This window comes from Pseudopipra pipra, chromosome 10, assembly GCF_036250125.1.
Source record: "Pseudopipra pipra isolate bDixPip1 chromosome 10, bDixPip1.hap1, whole genome shotgun sequence".
In the NCBI taxonomy this organism is placed as follows: Eukaryota; Metazoa; Chordata; class Aves; order Passeriformes; family Pipridae; genus Pseudopipra; species Pseudopipra pipra.
Window position 1 is genome coordinate 16511812 of NC_087558.1, and position 20024 is coordinate 16531835.

Genomic DNA, 20024 nt, shown 5'->3' on the forward strand with positions numbered 1-20024 from the left:
TAAACACAGACACAAGTTCACTATAAATTAGCCCATACCAAGCTTCCTACTGCTGACTGCACTATGGAAATACCTATAGGATTGAAAGGTATGTTTTCTGCTTTGAAGTAAAACTGTATTCTCATTGCTATTTTCAATTTGATCACATTTTCCTTTCCAAAAAGGCTGCACTCAGGTGCAGTGTGATCTCATCTTCAGTTGTCAATAAGAATCAAATTCAGCAAATACCCCATCTTGATCCAGAATGTGTTGTCAGATAAAAAAAAAAAAAAAAGGTATAGCTTTTAATTGTGATTTTAAAGGATTATTGTGGCACCCAGTCATGCCTGTAATACCTTTAATACCTTTCAGGTCTTCCTGGACTTCCCGGACTGGATGGCTTGGATGGACTAAAAGGTCAAAAAGGTTCTGCAGGAGCTCCAGGTAAAGAAAGGAAATAGCTATGTGCAACAGAAAATCTTCTCTTAAATGACTGAAGGTGCAAGGAGAGGGGCATGTTATTTTCATGTTTGCCTCGCCCAGAAAATATCATTAAAGCTCAGACTAAAGTTTCAAACAGAATCTAGAACATGCCTAATGACACACCTGCAGTTATTTGTGGGGAAAACTTTCAAACTTCCCTTACTCACATAGTTTTGTTGGAATGGTTCAAGGCTGTTTATAAAATTAAGATGTTCAGTGCAGATGATTCAAAGGAGAGCCAAGTCTCCTTTTTTTAATATGTAAAAGATGAAACTAACAAATTAAAAGGAGACTTGTGAAATCCCAGCCCCATTCTTTAATGGGAGTTGTGCCACAAACTTAAGAAGAACCTGGATTTCACTCACACTGATGTATTTGCAACTTTCAAAATGTGCTTTTGAAGCATCATTTCAAAAAACAATGCTTACCATCTATCTACAGTTTACAAATATATGCTGATAGGTAATTAAATTTAGAACCATGTAAGCAGTTTACATTTCAAGTTACAGACAACTGACACAATATAAAATAACCCCTGAAGAAGAGCATTAAAGCAAAGAGATTGCTTTCTTTGAAAAAGATGAATTAGGGCCAGATTCAACAAAACTCCATCCAGCTTCCAAGAGAGAACCAGAAAAACAGCACTAGGCAACCCTTGCAAGGAGGAACATCTGCAGCTGGTATTTCTATTCTGCACATCTGTATTTGTACTCACTGTAAGCTTTATGTACATAACTGTTTTCTTATAAAGGTCAAAGTGAAACAGGGCCTCCAGGATACTCAGGAGAAATTGGACCAAAAGGAGACAGAGGTGAACCTGGATGGCCTGGTATTTCTATTCCAGGCCCCCCTGGAGAAAGGGGATTCCCAGGATTCCCAGGTAAGAAAGGGTTTTCTCCTTAGTGCTGCTTTGCAGAATTGAAATTAAGCTCATACAGGTTCTTACCCTGCTTAAGATGAACATTATACACACCCAGAATATTCCTTCCCTAAAAACATTGCTGTTGTAATAACACGCTGATGTTTCCTGAGTAGAGATACAGAGACCACGGGATTTCTTGTTTGTTATTTATGTTACAGGAGAGAAAAGAATAGAAAATGATGGACTTGGACAGACTCAGGGAACTGCTAGGTAGGGTTGCCTCTTGGGAAAAAATTCCTGAAGAAAAAGAATGCAGAAGACTTGGTAGTCACAGAACTACAGGAAATCTATCAACTATTATGATGTAAATGCAAGATGGAACTGCATCACAAGATTGCAATGATTATTTAAAGAGACTGGTGATATAAGAATTACACAGAAATAGGAAAGAGCAAGTGTTTGAGGAAGGGCCACTGAGAAAGTTAAGAGGTTTGAACATCTGTCCTATGAGGAGAGGCTGAGGGAGGGGGAATTGCTCAGCCTGCAGAAGAGAAGGCTCAGGGGAATTTATCCACGTGTGTCAGGACCTGATGGGAAGGACATGGAGACAGTTTCTTCATAGTGGTGTCCAGTGACTGGACAAGAGGTAATGGGCACAAACTGACATACAGGAGATTCTACTTAAATATAAGGAAAAGTTTAATTTTCCTATGAAGGAAATTAAATATGGGAACAGCTTGCTCGGAGAAATTATGGAAGTGTCTGTCATTGGAGATACTCAAACCCCAACTGGACAGAGTCTGAGGCAACCTGCTCTAGCTGATCCTGCTTTGAGGAGAGGGTTAGACTCAAGCCTCAGCAATTCTGTGATTAGAAGTGACATTAGCTTTATGCTGCCAAACCTTGCCACAGTGTCACATAATACACAGAGGAAAAATAGCAGGAGGAGAATTCTGGTGAGGTGAATTACTCTAAGATGAAGACACAATTTTTCTCAGTTTGGTTACTAATTTGTGATCTGGAGGAGTCTACAGAATGGTGTTTTTGAGGAAAAAAGAGAAAGTTTAATTCTGAGATGTATTAAGGCTGCTTGACATAGGATAGGCAAGGCCTCCCATGGTGTACTGTGATCAGCTTTGGCAAATTAGGGAGTACTCACTAGAGAGTAAATGAAAGGGTGGGGTCAAAAGCAAGACCGAAGAAACTAGATTTGTTTTCTTGTAGAAAAGAGAAGGCAACAGAATGTAACATGCATGTTAACAGGCTGTGACTGTTCAAAAGTGTTATGCAGAGGATAGTAACCTGTAACTCTTTCTGCCTGTAACATATAAGGGCATTAATGTCTTATTTTCCAGAAGTCCCGATTACAAATTAGGAAAAAAAATGCATTTAAGGTTAGTAAATTCATTTTGTTCTGAGGTTTTTAGGGAATCAGCTGAACTTCCTTATGCTGGGAACAATCTGTGAATGCTTATCCTGTTCCAAGCAGAATGACTTCACAGTCCCCACTCACCTTATATTGTTGCCATTTCTCCCATTGCTGGAACTCAATAGAACATGTTTATTTGTGGCAACATGCCAAAGAGCGAGGATGCATTCTTTAGGTAACATAGATTTTATGGGAAGAATTAAAAATTTCAAAAGATAAATATTTTCACTTTGACAAGATGGCTTCATTAGCCTGATCACTGGTATGTTTGATATACAAGTGAGAGCATACATCACCTCCATGACTTCACATGTCAGCATTCTTTTACTTAGCAGCTTCTGTCTGTGATCTAAAAAAACTCAGATAATTATTTTCTTTTCAAAAAAACCCCATGATCCTTTAGGTAGAAGAGGACCTGTTGGACCCACTGGACCTATGGGAAGATCTCCTGATAGTGCTTCTCCTGGTCCTCCAGGCGATCAAGGACCACCTGGCTTAGATGGCATCAGAGGTATTAAAACTAAAAATACCAATTTTTATCATGTAAAAAACCCTGAGACTACTAGGAATTACAGGGTTACTCTCTGTGGAACAATGTATAAAAGTGCATAGGGAACAAAGAAACCCGTCAATACCTCAGTGCATGCACAGAGAAGGGAACACTGGATAGATCACCAGAGCAAGGACAAAATACAGATCTCCAGACAAAGCAATATGGTAATAAATCTATAATATAAAATATAAATATAGAGAAACAGTGTTTCAATGCATGTACCACTAACTTGCTGCCTTTTGCTTGCACAGAATCTAAACAGCTTTGGGAAATATTCCTATTATTTTCTTCCTTATAAAGGCTAATGTTAGCGTTTCCAAAAACATGCAAGGGCTGTCCTACATCTTAGGGAAAAAAAAAAAAAAACCAACAAAAACCAACAAAACAAAAACCAGTGGAACAATGCTATTTTTAGATGTTTAAACTCTGTGCATACATTAAGGATAAAGTTCTATTACCAGGTCATCCTGGGAATCCTGGTCCTCCTGGAGAGACCATCTTTGTGCGAGGAGATCCAGGCGATATAGGCGGTCGAGGGGCACCAGGTAATCCTGGGCAGCGAGGACAACAAGGAGCCAGAGGTCTTCCAGGGAACCAAGGAAGAGAAGGCCCAAAGGGTATGATCTGAGATGTTTTTAAATACAGTATGCACTTATGCCCAGCCCCAAGCAACCGAGCCTTGTGCCCAGGGGATTGCCATTGGAGACTGGGCCAGGTAGGAGAGGCAGAGGCTGGACATTTCCTAGCTCTGCCTGGTTACCTACAGATAAGATAGGGTTGGGGTAGAAGGTGAGAGCAGAGACAGATTCACATGCACTGCTTCCAACAGCTTGTTGGAAGACTCCCTTATCAATCTGAGGATAAAACAGTAAAATGTTTGAGTTTGCCAAATAGGCAAACCTTGATGCCTCTTTAGGGGTCTTGAGAAACTATGGAAAATGCATATGTGTTTGAATTAACAGAGTCTCACACCTGCCCCATATCAATAGCTTTGGACTTTCAACAGATCCTTTAGTTTGAAAATAGGAATCTAGATATTCTGTTTCTTCCACACACTGTAGAGAAATCCCATCTACACCAATCACTTCCAATCTCTACAAACAGAAAAGTCATAAATTTTAATTCAGCTCAGGACCAGGGAAGAGAAGAGGAAGCAAGCATTTCTTTCTGGGACACTACAGAGTTAAGTATCCTAAGCAGCCAGACTTCATTTTATTTATGTTTGGTTTTATTTCCAGGTCCTATGGGGATCCCTGGCCCACAGGGTCCACCTGGTGCTACAGGACAACCAGGAGATCAAGGTTTTCAAGGAAGACCTGGTCCCAGAGGTCCCACAGGTAGTTATGAAGCTGTCACTCATTGTCACTCATATGTAACTGTGATCCTTCTATTCACATATAATCATACTAATGTTTACCTGCATACAGACAATTTAAACAAGCTCAGAAAAAATCCTCACAACTGCCAACTTGATTTCTCATTTGAGTAGCATAAAAATTTCTGAACTAAGTATTTGTTTCTAATGTCACCTCATGTAAGTGATTTCACTTCTCATTCCATTCTTTACTCTAATTTACATGCCTGAAACTTGCTTCCACCTGCACCACAATGGCCACAATCTGCTTTCCATTTTTCAAATCCTTCAGGTTTCATTGGTAAGTTCACAACTATTGATTATTGTTCTTTTTGTGGGACCTCCCTTATGTACAGATACATTCAACTCTTATTAGAAGGCATTCTTGGTGTAGCTGCCAGGAATAGTAGATACTGCTACAAGGACATAGTTCTAATACCTGTTTCACAAATAGCTCTAGTACCAATATCATGATAGTGCTGTTGAGAAGTCCCATGCTATAATGTCAATTAGAATTGTGAAATCTCTTGTTTCTAGTTAGAATCGGTTTTTTGGTTTTCACTCAAGATACTTTTCTAACCAAAGGCTTAGTAAAAGCTTGAATCCTAACACTGGATTACTACAGACACTAAACTCTTCTTCTGACTAAATTATGTCCCAAAATGCAAACAGGCAATAGCTCCCAGTAACTTTCACTATATAAAATGTGGCTATCCTTTATTTTTTTATATTATAATTATTTTAAATGGCTATTATGGGCTAGCTTTTTCGGCCTGATTGTTGATGGTCCTGCAGCAACAAAATAGGCAAAATACTATAAAATTTTACATGTGCTGAGGTGCTTGCACCGAAGTTGGGTAGAATTTAGGCTGTAAGTCAAATTAGTTTGGGGCATATTACAACTAGAACTGTACACCAAATATTTGAAACATAGAATTGTTTAGCTTGGAAAAGGCCTTCAAGGTCATCAAATCCAACCATTAACCCAGCACTGCCAAGTCCAGCACTAAACAACATCCCTAAAGGACCACACCAAAGTCAGCTCACGTTTATGTTGACTTTTCGCATGGGAGCCATTAACCAGTCTTCCAATTCACTTTCCTGTTACACATTCCAGGTGACCCTGGTGAACCAGGAAAAGTAGATGATTCATGCCCTAAAATCCCAGGCCCTCCTGGGGAAGCAGGGCAAAGAGGAGAGGATGGCTCTGCAGGATTACCAGGGCCAATAGGCCACCCTGGACCCCATGGTAAGCTCATGTTTTGAAACTGCCTGCACTACATTCCCTTTTCCTAGGCCAGGGAGGGCAAAAGCACAAGGCACTGTTGAGAAAAGAGTTCTTCAAATGGTATTTTTCCTTTTTCCCAACAAATGATAAACCAATGCCTCAAACCACTTCCATGGTTTAGACATATTTGAAGGATGTTAAAAAGGATGTTAAAGGATGCTTTAAAATTTAGCAGTAATGAACCCCAAAGCTCTGCTAACCAAAGTCCTAAAAAGACAATGAAGTCAAAGAGGCAGCTACAATAGTGCTCTTTATCTGTTAGGACATGAAAAAGTTACCAGAAAAGAAAACTGACCAAAGAGATCTTAAAAAGAAATTATGAAAAACTGAAACATTCTTCTGACAGATAAAAAGAAAACAAGGGTGATGCTGGTACTGACGATTCCAATAGATAGACATCTTCATGGAAATAAAGCACAGCCTGTCTGCATAGTGTCTTCAGTTTAGATAGTGGAATCCCTCGTGTGGTTTTAGGTATTTCCTACTTGGGAAACTGAAGTTTGTTGTAGTGGCTGCTCTGGACATCCAGTATCTCCAGAGGGAAAATCCATTATATTCTCCCAGGAGATTCCATCCAAGAGTTTCTGTAAAACCAGGTGATATAATGACACATATTTGTACTGGTTTTATGAAAGAAATAAAGAAATACTTAGTAATGCTTCTCCTTTCATTAAGATAGGAGAAGTCCAATTTTCTTCTGGCTTGGAAGGCAAACTGGAAGTTTTACTGGCAAAAGCAATGTGCTTTACTAGAACTTCAGTGTGCTTAAGCTTTGGCAGAATAACTGTGCAATCAACATAGAAATGCTGTTAATTGTTGCTGGTTTAGGTTTTCTTAATGAATCTAGTAAAAAATAACATGGGGAAATTTTGAATGTTGTGAGACAACCTTGAATTACTCAGTCTACAGGTGAAATAGCAAAATCTGCAAGGAGTGAAACACCATTACTGAGAAACAACCGTGGTGGGTGCTGGAGACACACCCTCATCTGAAAACTGGTTTTTATCAGAAGAGGAAAACCACTGCTAAGTGCAATAATACCTGACAAGTGTAAATATTGAATTCAGATTATGTTTTAAGTAGCCAGTGAACAGGCCCATCACTATCTGTGCCCTGCAAATGAGACACAGCTTTTACTGTTACGGCCACACCTCATCTGCTAATGTGTAAAAATGTATGGACACATAAGAAATACAGAAAGGTGAGGACAGCAGAAATGTCTTTACCCTTCCCCCCTGCATATACTCCAGTTCTGCAGTCCCTCCCTGTTCTGTAAGTACTCCAATAGATCCCTTACTTCAAGGAGAGTTCACTGTGTGTTCTAAGACTTTGCTGAATTGGGTTCTAAGGGATGAGTTATAGCTCATGACACAGTACAGATCCTGATGGCAATTCCACAAGAGGCTTGCCTGATAATGTTTGGTAGGGAGTGCTTTAATATCAACTGTAAATGACAAAGTTTCTGGAGAGAGGATGTAAAACCTTATCAGGAGCTGCTGTTACTAAAGTCATGCCTCTGAGCTACTACTGTGGTCACAGAGTGGGTAAGTTGGGAAGAGAATTCCCAGCAGAAAGGGGTTCTGCACCTCCCTGGCCTGGTGTCTGTTCTGTGACTGGCCCTTTGTGCTTGGACAATGTATAACCTTAAATGCAGCCATATGAAGGAAAAGCACATCCTTTGTATTTATTTATCTAGGAGGAAAAGGTGAAGAAGGGTCATATGGCCTGCCAGGTCAAGATGGCTTACCAGGGGCACCTGGACCACCAGGTGACCAAGGGAGCAGAGGAGAGCAAGGATATGCTGGGCCACAAGGTAAGAATGGAACATGACTCTGGGGGAGAGATGTGTGAGATGATGAATAGACCAAATTTCCTCTCTACTCCCCCAGTTCACACATGGATGGATCCACCTCTAGCCTGAGATTCCATGACGCTTTCCCCCCCTCTCAGTTCAAACACTGATATAGAGACATTTGTGAATGATTTCATAACAGGACTTGTTGGGAGAAAATTTATCTCAGCATCCATTATTAAGCAGAAAGGCAATTAACCACAGAGGCTCAGACAGCACATATCAATAGGCATGCATCTCTGAGTCAGGGCTAATGGGGCAACTGTCTGGGAGTAATTAAAATTGTATTTTAACTGTGACTGCTCCTGAATAAATGAAGGGTTTAATACATATGTGAGGAAGGGGCATCGACTGTTACCGCAAAGATTCAAATTCAGTCCAGAAAAGTCATCCTACTGAGTAAGTCTGGGAAATCATTGCCCACCTCCATTCATTTCTTAATCCATACAGCACGAGACAGAGGCACAATAGAAAAGCCAACTGCCAAGCATTCAGTGGCAGTGCAGTTCATTTCTCTCCCATAAGAAGGATAACCTAAGTCCACTGGTGTCTTTATTGCCCATGGCAGCCCGTGGAGTTGTATTATATTGAGTCAGGAACTCCTTAGTGAACACTTCACATATAGCTAGTGTGAACTTTTGATATACTTTATACAAGTAAATTTCTTTTACCTTTCTTCTATGGATAAGGTCCACCTGGCCAGACTGGTGTCCCAGGACCACCAGGCCCCCACACGAGATCTGCAAGTGGATTCTTGCTCGTCCTTCACAGTCAGTCAGACAGAGAACCCCTCTGCCCACAGGGGATGCCAAAATTATGGACTGGCTATAGTTTGCTGTACCTGGAAGGACAAGAGAAAGCCCATAATCAAGATCTTGGTATGTATTGTAGTGATAATTGCTCTCCAGCTAAGGTCTAATATGGTGTGATCTATACAATGAATGCTAAGACAAGACAAGAATCTTATTTACTACAGTCTCAAAACTAATTTACACTGATGATAATGAACTTGGTTATGCTGCCCTATTATGTGACCCACTAAAAATGGCTTTCTGCTGCAATGCAATTGAATGAAAAACTATTTCTATCTCTAAGTAGTTTTGACTAGAAGTTGGAGAGATGAGTGGTTTATTTCACTTATCCCAGGGAGTAATTCTGTGCTGTCTTTGAAGTGTCTGGAGAGATTTTCCTAGGTCAGAAATCTCATTTGGCCACACTCAAATAGCTCCCTTTTTTACAGTAGAGACAGCTTGGGCAAAAGAGCTGGTTAAGTTGGGTAGTTACAGTTGGACCCTGTAAGTAAGCTTTACAAGTAGATTATGTGTCACGTGTACAGCAGAATTCTGTGCTTTTAAGAGTCAGAAGCTAATATTTTCTGGAAAAGCCAAAGTGAAATTTCTCCCAGAGACAGCTCCTTTTGGTGTCCTGGGTCATTTCTTCTACATCCTCTACAGTTCTGACTAAAATCAGCTGTCTAAATAAGCTGCCTGATTTGCAGTCTGAGAAACTGATTGGTGGCAGTTTGCACAGAAAAAGTTGCCTAAGTTCTTGTTGACTTGTTATACAAGTCAAAGAAGTCTCAGAGGAGAAAAGATCAAGGACCTAATAAGCTGAACAAAACAGAAGTGTTTAAAAGAGCAATAAAAAGAGATATTTTTAGAATAGCAGTGATGTTTTAAAATGTTTTCATTGTGTGTTTGGCATTCCCCAGGAGAGCCAGTTGCTAACAGAATGTCTCCTAATAGCAGTGAAAATAAAATTCAAAGCGAACAGAGTCCCCATCTCCTGTGATTTTGCAGGCATTTTCCCTCCTCAGGCTGCTCCAGATCCTTTATTAGTACTGGAATGGAAAATTATCAGTGATAAACAAAACTGGCTTCTGTACAGAAATGTCACATGTCTTTAATGAAGGTGTTCGGGTTTGGGGGCGTTACAGAAATAACACTTCACACACAAAATTCAAGGCAGAACTTTGTGCAGTCATTAGTGTTAACTAAATAGGTCATCATGAAACTGTTCTAAATTCAGTTCTGGAAGAACTTCACCTCTGAAATATGCTGAAGTATGCACTAGTCACTTCTTAGTTCCCACTGATGTCTGCCTGATGAGAATTTTGCAGGATTGGCTCTGCAAAATCCCTCAATCCTTTTATTTCACTTTGAGATTCGGTGAAACCTTTCTGGAAGGCAATAGAACAGCTGCTGAAATTTCAGCTTAATGCACTGGTAGCAACGGCTTGTCATACTTTACAAAAATTTTCTATTTATCAGCATTGGCATTTGGTTTCTCACTGCTCCTAATGAGTTTGTAAATAGCTAATCTCCTTTTAAACCAGCCACCACCTCTTGCTTAATTTATTTTTCAGCGTTGGCACAGCTAAGAATTTGTTATCATAACTGTTTCCCATGGTGACAAACTACATCATCTTTAAATACTGGATTGTGACACAGTTAAATATTATTGGTCAAAGGAAGACACTTATTGGTAAAAAAGTCTCTGTTTTCCATATAACCAGCTGTTTTGGTAAAGGTCTGGGAGGTTTAAGATCTGTGAATTACCTAACTGCTGTTAAGATACACAGTTTTGCAGCAACATTGGCCAGGATACTATTTTCAACTTACCTAGAAGTGGAGTAATTTGCATCATTTGTTATTATTTTCAGGTCTGGCAGGATCTTGTCTCCCTGTGTTTAGTACCATGCCCTTTGCTTACTGTAACATCAACCAAGTGTGTTACTACGCCAGCCGAAACGACAAGTCCTACTGGTTATCCAGCGCTGCTCCTCTGCCGATGGCGCCGCTCTCCGAAGAGGAAATCCAGCCATACATCAGCAGATGTGCTGTGTGTGAGGCCCCAGCCCAGGCAGTGGCAGTTCACAGCCAAGATGAGTCAATTCCTCCCTGCCCAGTGAACTGGAGGAGCCTCTGGATAGGATATTCCTTTTTGATGGTGAGACTCTGGGCGCGTGATCGTACGGAAAAGTTTCTTTCGCACAGCTTTTGTATTCTGAAGGTTCAAAGATTTTTAGGTCTGAAAAGTAAGTTATCTGATGCCTACTGGACATTAAAAAGGAAAATTAACAACAAGAAACAAGATGAGGGTTAGTTCCAAATTGCAGAACCCGGCTATAGCTGCATTTCTGTACTCACAGCCTTTAAACACACATTTCTTAAAATTACAAAGGCTTTCCCTGCTTGTCTGGAATAAACTATGGGATTTTCAGGTACAAAGACACAGTTTTCAGGACTAGAGCTCCAGGTCTGTTTAATGCCATCCTCAAGTTACATTTGCAGCAGTTTGGATAACAGAATTGTTCAGAATCAACCCAGACTTCTTCTTTTTTCAGTTTGATAAATACCTGAAAAATAAGTGAGCTGGCTCTAGACTTTTGAAATTAACTAATTATAGAGCAAATTAAGATTTTCTCCATCAAAAAAAGCTTACTCTAATTTAGGATTACCAAACCAGTACAATTAAAAGCAAATAAAGTAAGAAAAAAGACAGATTAACACAATTTACCTATTTTTCATGCACAGTTGTCAAGTTCTCTCATTGTTCTTTCCAGCACACTGGATCTGGTGATCAGGGTGGTGGACAGTCCCTTATGTCACCTGGAAGTTGCCTCGAAGACTTCAGATCAGCACCATTCATCGAATGCCAGGGCCAGCGGGGGACATGTCAATTTTTTGCTAATGAATACAGTTTCTGGCTGACAACTGTGATGCCTGAACTGCAGTTTGCATCAGCCCCTCTGTCAGGAACTCTTAAAGAAGGACAAGAGCAGAGGAAAAAAATCAGTAGATGCCAGGTATGCCTGAAGCATGGCTAACAAGCAAACCAGAAGTGGACAGCCAGACTTGCACAAGGATAAACAACACGATAAAGGTTTAAACAGCATTTCATATTTGAATGTGTTTGAAAGTGGGCAGAACTCTTCTCTTTGTTGGAATGGATATATAAGACTGAAAGATGAAGGATCTGTTGAGCCACCCATCTACACACATCTACAGGTAGAAAAATCTAGTATAAATTAATTAATTTTAAAAAATTAAACTCTGTCAACATTGGAATCCACTGCCATAAAGTACAGGGAACAGGGTGAGCTTGGAGGGTTGAGTCAAGTTGGGAATACCAAGGACACCATACCTGTTGTGCAAGACAGTGGATTTCTTGTTAGAAGTGGCATTTACAGCAGGAAGAGTATGTGCATTTATATGGTATATTACAAATATTTATCCATATCTATAGAAATGTGCAAATATACAAATGTCAAAGCCCTGTAGCTGAATTTCCCAAGCAAAAGAAACTCTGCACATGCTGTTTCTGAGGGAAGGGGGGAAATGTAATTGTTAAAAAAATCTCATAATAAAAACAATGACTATGAAAGCCTTTACCATTGCTGTACTGACCAAACTGTGAAAGAACTGTTAATTGGGCTTTCATAAGCAACAAAAAAGTTGCAAATCCATTTAATAGCAGATTATGTAAGAAAATGAAATTAGTTGAGATAACAAATCCTTAAAAAGCTATATCTATATTTACAATTAATTTCTAAGAGCAGTTACATTAAATGATTAAGCTCCAATCCAAGTAGCTGAAGAAACAAAGCAATTTCTAGTATTAATTGAAAAGAAACAGTGGGATGTTGATAAAATGGGTGAACCTATATGAGTGATGAATATAAGAAGTGTTAGGAAAATAAATTTTGTTCATTTTTTGCTTCTTTGTTTGTAAATACACCACCAAAACAAGCATCATCACCTTTGAGATCCTTATGGAATGATAGCACTAGAGGTGCTCTTTATTTTTCAAAGCACTGGTTGTTAAAACATTCGTAAGCCAAAGCACTAATCACCTTTTGAAAAAGTTAAAACACATTTATACCTCCTTCATTCAGGTATAAAACCAGAACTATTCAATGCATATTTGAATCATGGGAAACATCTGAAAACACGGACTGCAAATGGAGAATCCATCATGTGCAGAAGGACCACAAATGCTCCTTTTACCACTTAAATAAGCTACATTTTACTAGAATGGAATCAAATGCTTTTCCCAGCTCTATTTATTTCAATTTGTGTTCACTGAGGTGCCCCCAGCAAAAGGATTTTCAAGGAAACCTCGATCCTCGTCCAAGAGTCCTAATTCAAAGCAAAACTCCCTCTGAAGCCATCACGAGTACAACAGGCTGATCAGCCAATTTAAAAGCTGGATACACAAAGAGCAGGAAAGACAGACATTCCAGTCTCAGCCAGAGGAAAATAAAACAGTCAGAGGGTAAGTCCATTCAAGTGTAAATACACCTGACTGTGCAACTTCCTCCTGACAAACCAGCCAAACCTCTCTGATCGGCCAGGCTTACTTGGGCCCACTGACTGCCCTGCTCTGTCACCTGGGCAAGGGTCAGGAGTCCTCTTGGGGCATGTCCCATCCCCACCTGTCCCAGGGAACATTTCCATCTTGGTCCCAGTGCCTGCTGGGACAGGGGACACCTCGGTTCACTCCTTGGTGATCCTGGCTGGACACGGCAGATGTGACACAGCACAGTGACACCCCACATGTGACACACCACACAGTCTCCTGGGGAGGGACCAATCCCTGCTGTTGAACTGTACGAAGGAATTCACTCCCCTCCTGGCTTCAGACAGCACCCCACACCCAGGGGAGAGCAGCACTCCTGTTCGACATAAAATCCAATGTCTCAACTCTTCAAGGTGCTGAGTAGCTCAGGAGCTTCCTGTGGGAAGAAAGCAGCATGTGGAGAGGAGACTGGGTTGCAGTCACCTGTTCTTCAAGGTGTGCAAACTGTATTTCCAAAAAGGCCACAGCTGAAGCCACAAGGGGCTGGTAGCTTCAGCTTATGTGAACAGTCACAGACAAACACCCAACTTCCTCAGGTAATGCCTCCCTTTCCTTGGTAGATTTAGGTAATTCCATGTTAGGATCTCATGAATGAGCTTTACCTGGCAGTACTCATCAGCTCCTCCATCACCCATTTGCAGCTTCCTTTCAGGTGAGAAACTCTCTGGAGAAGGGTTGTGGCTTTGCTGGAATGCAAAGTGAGGCTTTTGGTACAAACTGCACTGAGGTAAACAATAAATAAAACCTTATACATTATGTTATTGCAAACTTTGTCATTGAGACAAGTTGAAGACAACAGGGAATAAAACGGGACTTTGGAATCAGATCTGTGTTCACCTAACTTGAACAAATATACAGAAAAACCTTAAAAACATCTGAAAGAATCAACAAAAACACCAACAATAATTTAACTAAGCCATTTCACAGTATTTTACCATCTTGCTCTTTTGTTTTAAAAAAATCACTCAAACCAGTCATATTTCTATATTATTTTGATGCAGAGTTTTTGCACCTCTGCCAGTTACATTTTACTAGGGTCTAGAAGAACATACAACCCTGAGATTAGCTCAGTTAGTTAGAGCATGGTGCTAATATAAGAGATGTATTTTTAAGCTACCACTGTTGTATCAAATATTTCATAGGTGTGCAAATCCCTGTTTCATGCTCAGCTGACTCCATAAGGCATTTGTCAGAAATACTGTACTAATTCAAAATGAAATTGCAGATAAATGGCTTAGTATTCCACAGCAAGTAAGACAGACCAAAGTATAAAGCAGCAGATGCTTTAACTTTACCATCATTTGTCCAGTGACTATAAGCAGAAAAATATGTGGTAAATTATTCATAGAGAACCTAATTATGAAATTAAGTGTGAAAAGGCAGAGCTGAAACTGTTTATGAGAAAAACCAGTAAAAACTCCGAAAAGCCTTGTGCTAATCCTTAAAGTCCAATTTACCCTTCCTATTGCATTCCAGAGCTTTAGATCTTGTGTACGCCCAGTGAAGAAGTGAATTTTATCCTAAACAGCAGGCAGGATATTAACAGCAACACAGAAAATTATGCTGGCTACACTCGGAGGTCATTGGAATTACAGCCATTTGGGGTGAACTGCCCTGGAACTCAATTTAGAACCAGTAATTTGCAATGAGGTGACTTTCCCACCCCCCTGGCAAACCATGGCCTCTGTGTGGCCTGGGAGCAGGGAAAGTGCCTGGCTCTGCCTCCTGGTAAATCCTCAGGGCAGGTGGCAGCTTTTTCTCCCTCACACCAGGATTTCTAGACCATAACTGGTGGAGTTAAAACACTGAATACCCTGAACCCTGTTCTGCTCTTAAGAAATACAGCCATTTTTGCTTCATTTGGTGTTTTTCATAAGACAAGGAAGGAGATGCACAAACCTAATACTGAAAATGTCACTTGAATGTCATCTTTTGGTGTATACAAAGTGTGTCAAAAGGGAGAGAGAGACAAAAGCAGAACTGACATCAGGCACCACTGATTTTATCACAGTGGTGCTGTACTGTAAAAATGGTATTTTCAAACTGTACTCCAAATTCATTTGTGTACAGCAGGACTTTCTGGATGTGTAGTCCACAATACACATGCAAAGAACAGCTATCAGAACGATATCATCAGAATGATGTTTTAGCTCCAGACAGACAGGGTGCTTGGCTGGGCCTGTGAGCAGAGACAACCTGCAACTTCTTACAGAAGCTGTGCCCCAGCCCTGGCCAGGCCTGCTGCTCCAGGTCCCTGCTTGTCACGTGCTGTCACATCAGCAACACGGTGTGCCTGAGAGCTGAACTCCCGTGGGGAGCTCGCCCTGCCTGGCAGCCACATCTGTCCAGCTGCTTCACCCCCCCATGCAGGACAGGAGAGAAAACAGGAGGAAAAAGAACAAGAAAACTCACTGGTCAGAATACAGACAAGGAAATCACTCACCAAGTACTGTTGGGGGCTAAGCAGACCCAGCTCAGGGAATTTAATTTATTGTCAATTAGCATAAATTGACCGGTTCAGGTTTTGGGGAAAAGGTTGAGAAACCTTAACAGACCTTTCCTCCCAATTTCCCAGGCTCAGTTGCACTCCTGACCCTGCTCTGCTCCCTTGTCACTGCTGTAGGTGACACTCAGTGCCTTCAGTGAGGCAAGAGGTAGTGAGGAACTTGTAGGAGGGTGGGAGTTGTTCCAGGCACAAAGTAGTTTCTCTGTGCTGCCCCTTCCTTCTCACTCTTTCTGTGCTCTGACATTATTCCTTCATGGGCTGCAGCCCTTTTTTGGGAATACCTGCTCTGGCATGAGCCTTTCCCAGAATCACATTATTATTTGCAACAAGTTTAAGCAAAATTGGTCCAGGAATTCTTCCAGGGTAAAACCCTTAACCAAAAAACTCTCTCCTACTTTGGCTGGTTCATAAGCACCAAAGAAAAACAAAAGTATCAGTGCAGTCAAAACATGAATGCATACAGTCCATACATTTTTTGCCTCTATTTAACACAAATAAAGCAAAGCTTTTATCCATTACCCCAAGCTGCTCACTTGTTTGAAAAAGATCCAGTGGGGCCATACACAGAAATTCAGTGGGCCATACACAAAAAAATGCTGTGCAGATGAGGACTTCTGTTCTAAGGCTTGACCTACATTAGAACTGGGCAAGAAAGAAAAAAACATTCAAGACTGTGGGGAGGATCTGTAATGGGGAACAGTTATTTGCAAGAAAAGGGATCTTTCCAAAGCCAGCTGTGAAGAGCAGCAGTCAGGCAAGGACAGAGCCCATCAGCCTTCACTCCAAAACAATAAGAATATTCTGACAACTCTGGTAAGATCTTTCCAGCAGGTGAGGCAATTGCTTCATCAAACTGGGGATCTGTTTCATGACTGGATCTGATTTCAGAAATCAGCATTTTAAACCGACCAAACAACAAAACCAGGCATTGAAATTCTGCCCACCCGAACCAGCTGGAAAATTAGCCAGGTGGAGAAAAAAATCACCATCAGCACTCCAACAGATGCTGCTCCATATTCATACTTAACAGCTTTCCCCTTTCCTAGCCACTTCATCCAGATGTTCCAGAAGGTACTGGAAGTTCAATTAGAGGTGATATTTTATAAGTGTAAAGTAAAAACAACTCCATATTTATCATTCCAGTGAGACTGCATTAAACAAACATGGTTCCTCAGTATGACACAGCCAGCCTTCAGCAGCTCACGGCACCTCACAGCAAAGCTCACCTTGTGCTTCACAAAAGGAGACAGGCTTGAGTTACATGGGATTTGAAATTCCACATATTTTAATGTTTTCCACAGATCCAGGGAAGCAGAAACGCAGAAAATGTGAGACGAAATAATAACCAAATCCTAAAAGAAGGGACACAGTAAGGAACCACCCTGATGAACTTCATGTGCAGGGTGAGCTGCCCAACAGAGATAAATCCCTGTGTGTTACTCCCAGTTTATAGAAAGATTTGGAATGAAGCACTCAAACTGACATCATGTTCAGCTTGGCAAAACAAAGTTTCAGTACACAGAAAAACAAGATCTTTTCCAGAATTTAGTCTTCCATGTACTGATGACAAATACCACTCCTATTGCAGACACATGTTCCTTCTTACACAGTTCAGCATGATGAAGACAGAGGTATTTTCATTAAAGTGGAGATTAAACTTTCTCAGAGGCAGAAATCAATTAAATTCTGATGGGAATTGAAGAAATTAAAAATGGCTACTCTGAGGCAGTTGCAGCTGTAATCTGTTAGACTCTGCATTTTGCATTTTAAAAACGACAAAGCAAGTTAGTATTTCAGAATGTTTTAATTTTATCGTGCTTGAACACTTAAGATGCATGTAAAAAGTGAAATAGATGCAATAAGTGGTACCAAATGTTATAGAACTTTTGGCCACAGACAGGTTATATCTCTGCATAAATGATGGAACAACAGTCTTCTCAGCTGCAGAACTGCATACATAAATACTTCCTTTAAAATAAAACTTTTAAAAGTCAGCAAACAGGTCATTCCATATTCGTTAATATTGTATGGATTTGGGTGCTGTTCCTTTCCTTGTTACGTGGATAAGGAAAACAGGAATTCACAGAAGTGGCCACCCACCAACAGCTCTTAAATGGTCCCTGTAAGGAATGTTTTGGTGAAGGACCTAACCTAATCCAATATTCTCCACTAGGGAAAAGAACACTTACTATTGACCTACCCAACAGCCATGAGGAGATACTTCTGTTTAACAGGCTCCAAAAAGAGAGAAGGAAATTCTGGAATATCCCCAGCCTATTAGGAAAGTTCACTATCTGCATGTTTAGAAATCCTTCATTTACACACACTTTGCAGCAAATGAGGCCAATTGCTGCTTGTAAATGGACAAGAGAGAGGAGTTTACCACTGTTCTCGTGCAGCAGAAGACTGCTGTCATATGTATCTTTGATCTTCTCTTTTACTAACCCAGTTGCTTTACCAATCTCAGCACATCATATAAACAAAAATACCCAAACCACATTAGATTTGTATGGAAAACTGTCTCCAGTTTTCACAGCTCCTGAAAAAGTAAATGGATATCAGTATTCACTGTAAGACCCTTTAGAAAGCTTGATACTCCTTTGGAAACAGCTCCTGCAACTGAAAGCTCAGCAGTGTTAATATTTTCTTGCCCTCTGAAATCTGGTAACAAATAAGAAATAACTGGGTTTTTTTTCATATGTAGGAAACAATGAGAAGCTTGTAATAAAACCATAAGATGATTCTGTCCTTCATGTCTGCACACTCAAGAAGCCACAGCACATAAACATGAGGATCTGTTCGCCAGCTGTTGTGCGGAAGCGTGATTCACACTTAGTCATTCAGTGCTAAACAAAACTGGTTACAATTCACCAGCCCCAGAACCAGAAGTGAAAATGAACTGCAACACCCCTTCCCATCACCTCACAACAACAGCAAAGGAGCTGTACCCAAACTGCTTCCCAAGTCACTCATTGACTGTTTCACTCAGACTTGCTGTGTGATCTTCAGACGCTCTCACCTATTGAGTGCCAGGTCCAGGCACAAGCAGCAGATTCAAAGGTTCAACAGTTCTTCATTTTTATATTAACAGTATATACACTTGTCACATATGAGGATCATAATTAAAGAGAGCAAAGGATGACCAAAGAAAGTTAGTTTTGTCCTGCAGGCATTCCCATTCATGTTGTCATCACAGAAGAGGCAAGTTGTTCTTCCCTCGGTGGTCCAGGTAACTGCCCTGGGCTGACAATGCTCACAGCTGCTTCATCAATCACTGGCAATTTAAGCTTCTTAATATATAGTTAAAAAACAAAGGCTTTACCTCTCTCAGGTATGCTCTCTTCCCTCTTTTCTGCCTTTTTTTTTTTTTTAGCATAAAACCTAGTAAGGTCTGCTTTAATAAAGAATTTTTTTCTCTACCCAGACACATCATCATTCCATCACTAATTTAATGAATCAGTATTTAGGCTCTTTTTTCCTTATTTGCCTATCTGTGGTATGAACAAACTTTATCAGTGATAAGAGTTAAAGTCTCCCTTTCACTTTTTACAATTTGCCTGTGCTTACAGACAAGATGGAAGAGGAAAAAGAATTTTAAACACACAGTTCTTTCATCACATCTTAATTCTGGACTGCAAGAAACCCCTATTTATTAACAATAATGTTAGGTCATTCAACCATTAAATTTCAAGAATGTGCCTGTTAACAAGTCTGCTGATTAGGATTAATTAGGGGGTGGAATTTCTTACATGGTACCTGATCACAGAGTTTAGAGGAAGTACAAAATCTCACAAGAAATCACAGCTCCTGCAACAAAGGAATCAAACTGCAGACGCTAAAATATTTTATACAAAGCTACATTTTCTTAAAAAGTCCTTACTTGAGGTTTAATCAGGCACTAAATAGTGCCAGAGAACATGCAACACCCATCTGTGGAGATTGCCCTTAATTTTTGTCCCTGAAGAGATGAAGTGCAGCAGAGCATATGGCAGGGATTCATCTGCTACATCTCCCCTCACTGGTGCTCCAAAACCTAAACTTATGGGAGCTTTAATGGTAAAAATCCTGAGGAATCACAGAATAGTCTGAGTTAGAAGGGACCTTTCAAGGCCATGTGGTTCAACCCTCTGCAATGAGCAAGAATCATGCTGTTTAATAAACTTTCCAAATACTGTAAGTACTGGAACTTTTCAATAATCTAATTCCCAAACTGTCACTAAATAAAAAAAGAAACAAAATTAGTCCCAACACAATCCATCTGCCCCCTTGGTATCACAATCAATTTCTAACAACATGACAGCAGCTCTGTAATTTAAAATACACACCTTATTAATTACTACAATTAAAACCAAACAGC

At 40.3% G+C, this 20024-nt stretch overlaps 1 protein-coding gene across 1 annotated transcript in view; it reads left to right on the plus strand.

Annotated features, from left to right (window-relative positions):
- Positions 1–12193, plus strand: part of COL4A4 (collagen type IV alpha 4 chain) — a 66669-nt gene extending 54476 nt beyond the window's left edge. Inside the window, exons 38-47 of the mRNA XM_064666487.1 lie at positions 352–423; positions 1214–1342; positions 3157–3264; positions 3768–3923; positions 4545–4643; positions 5778–5909; positions 7645–7761; positions 8490–8678; positions 10463–10749; positions 11366–12193. Of these exons, the coding sequence (XP_064522557.1) occupies positions 352–423; positions 1214–1342; positions 3157–3264; positions 3768–3923; positions 4545–4643; positions 5778–5909; positions 7645–7761; positions 8490–8678; positions 10463–10749; positions 11366–11629 (1553 nt within the window). The 3' untranslated portion in view covers positions 11630–12193. The remainder of the gene's footprint in view (positions 1–351; positions 424–1213; positions 1343–3156; positions 3265–3767; positions 3924–4544; positions 4644–5777; positions 5910–7644; positions 7762–8489; positions 8679–10462; positions 10750–11365) is intronic.
- The last annotated feature ends 7831 nt before the right edge of the window (positions 12194–20024 follow it).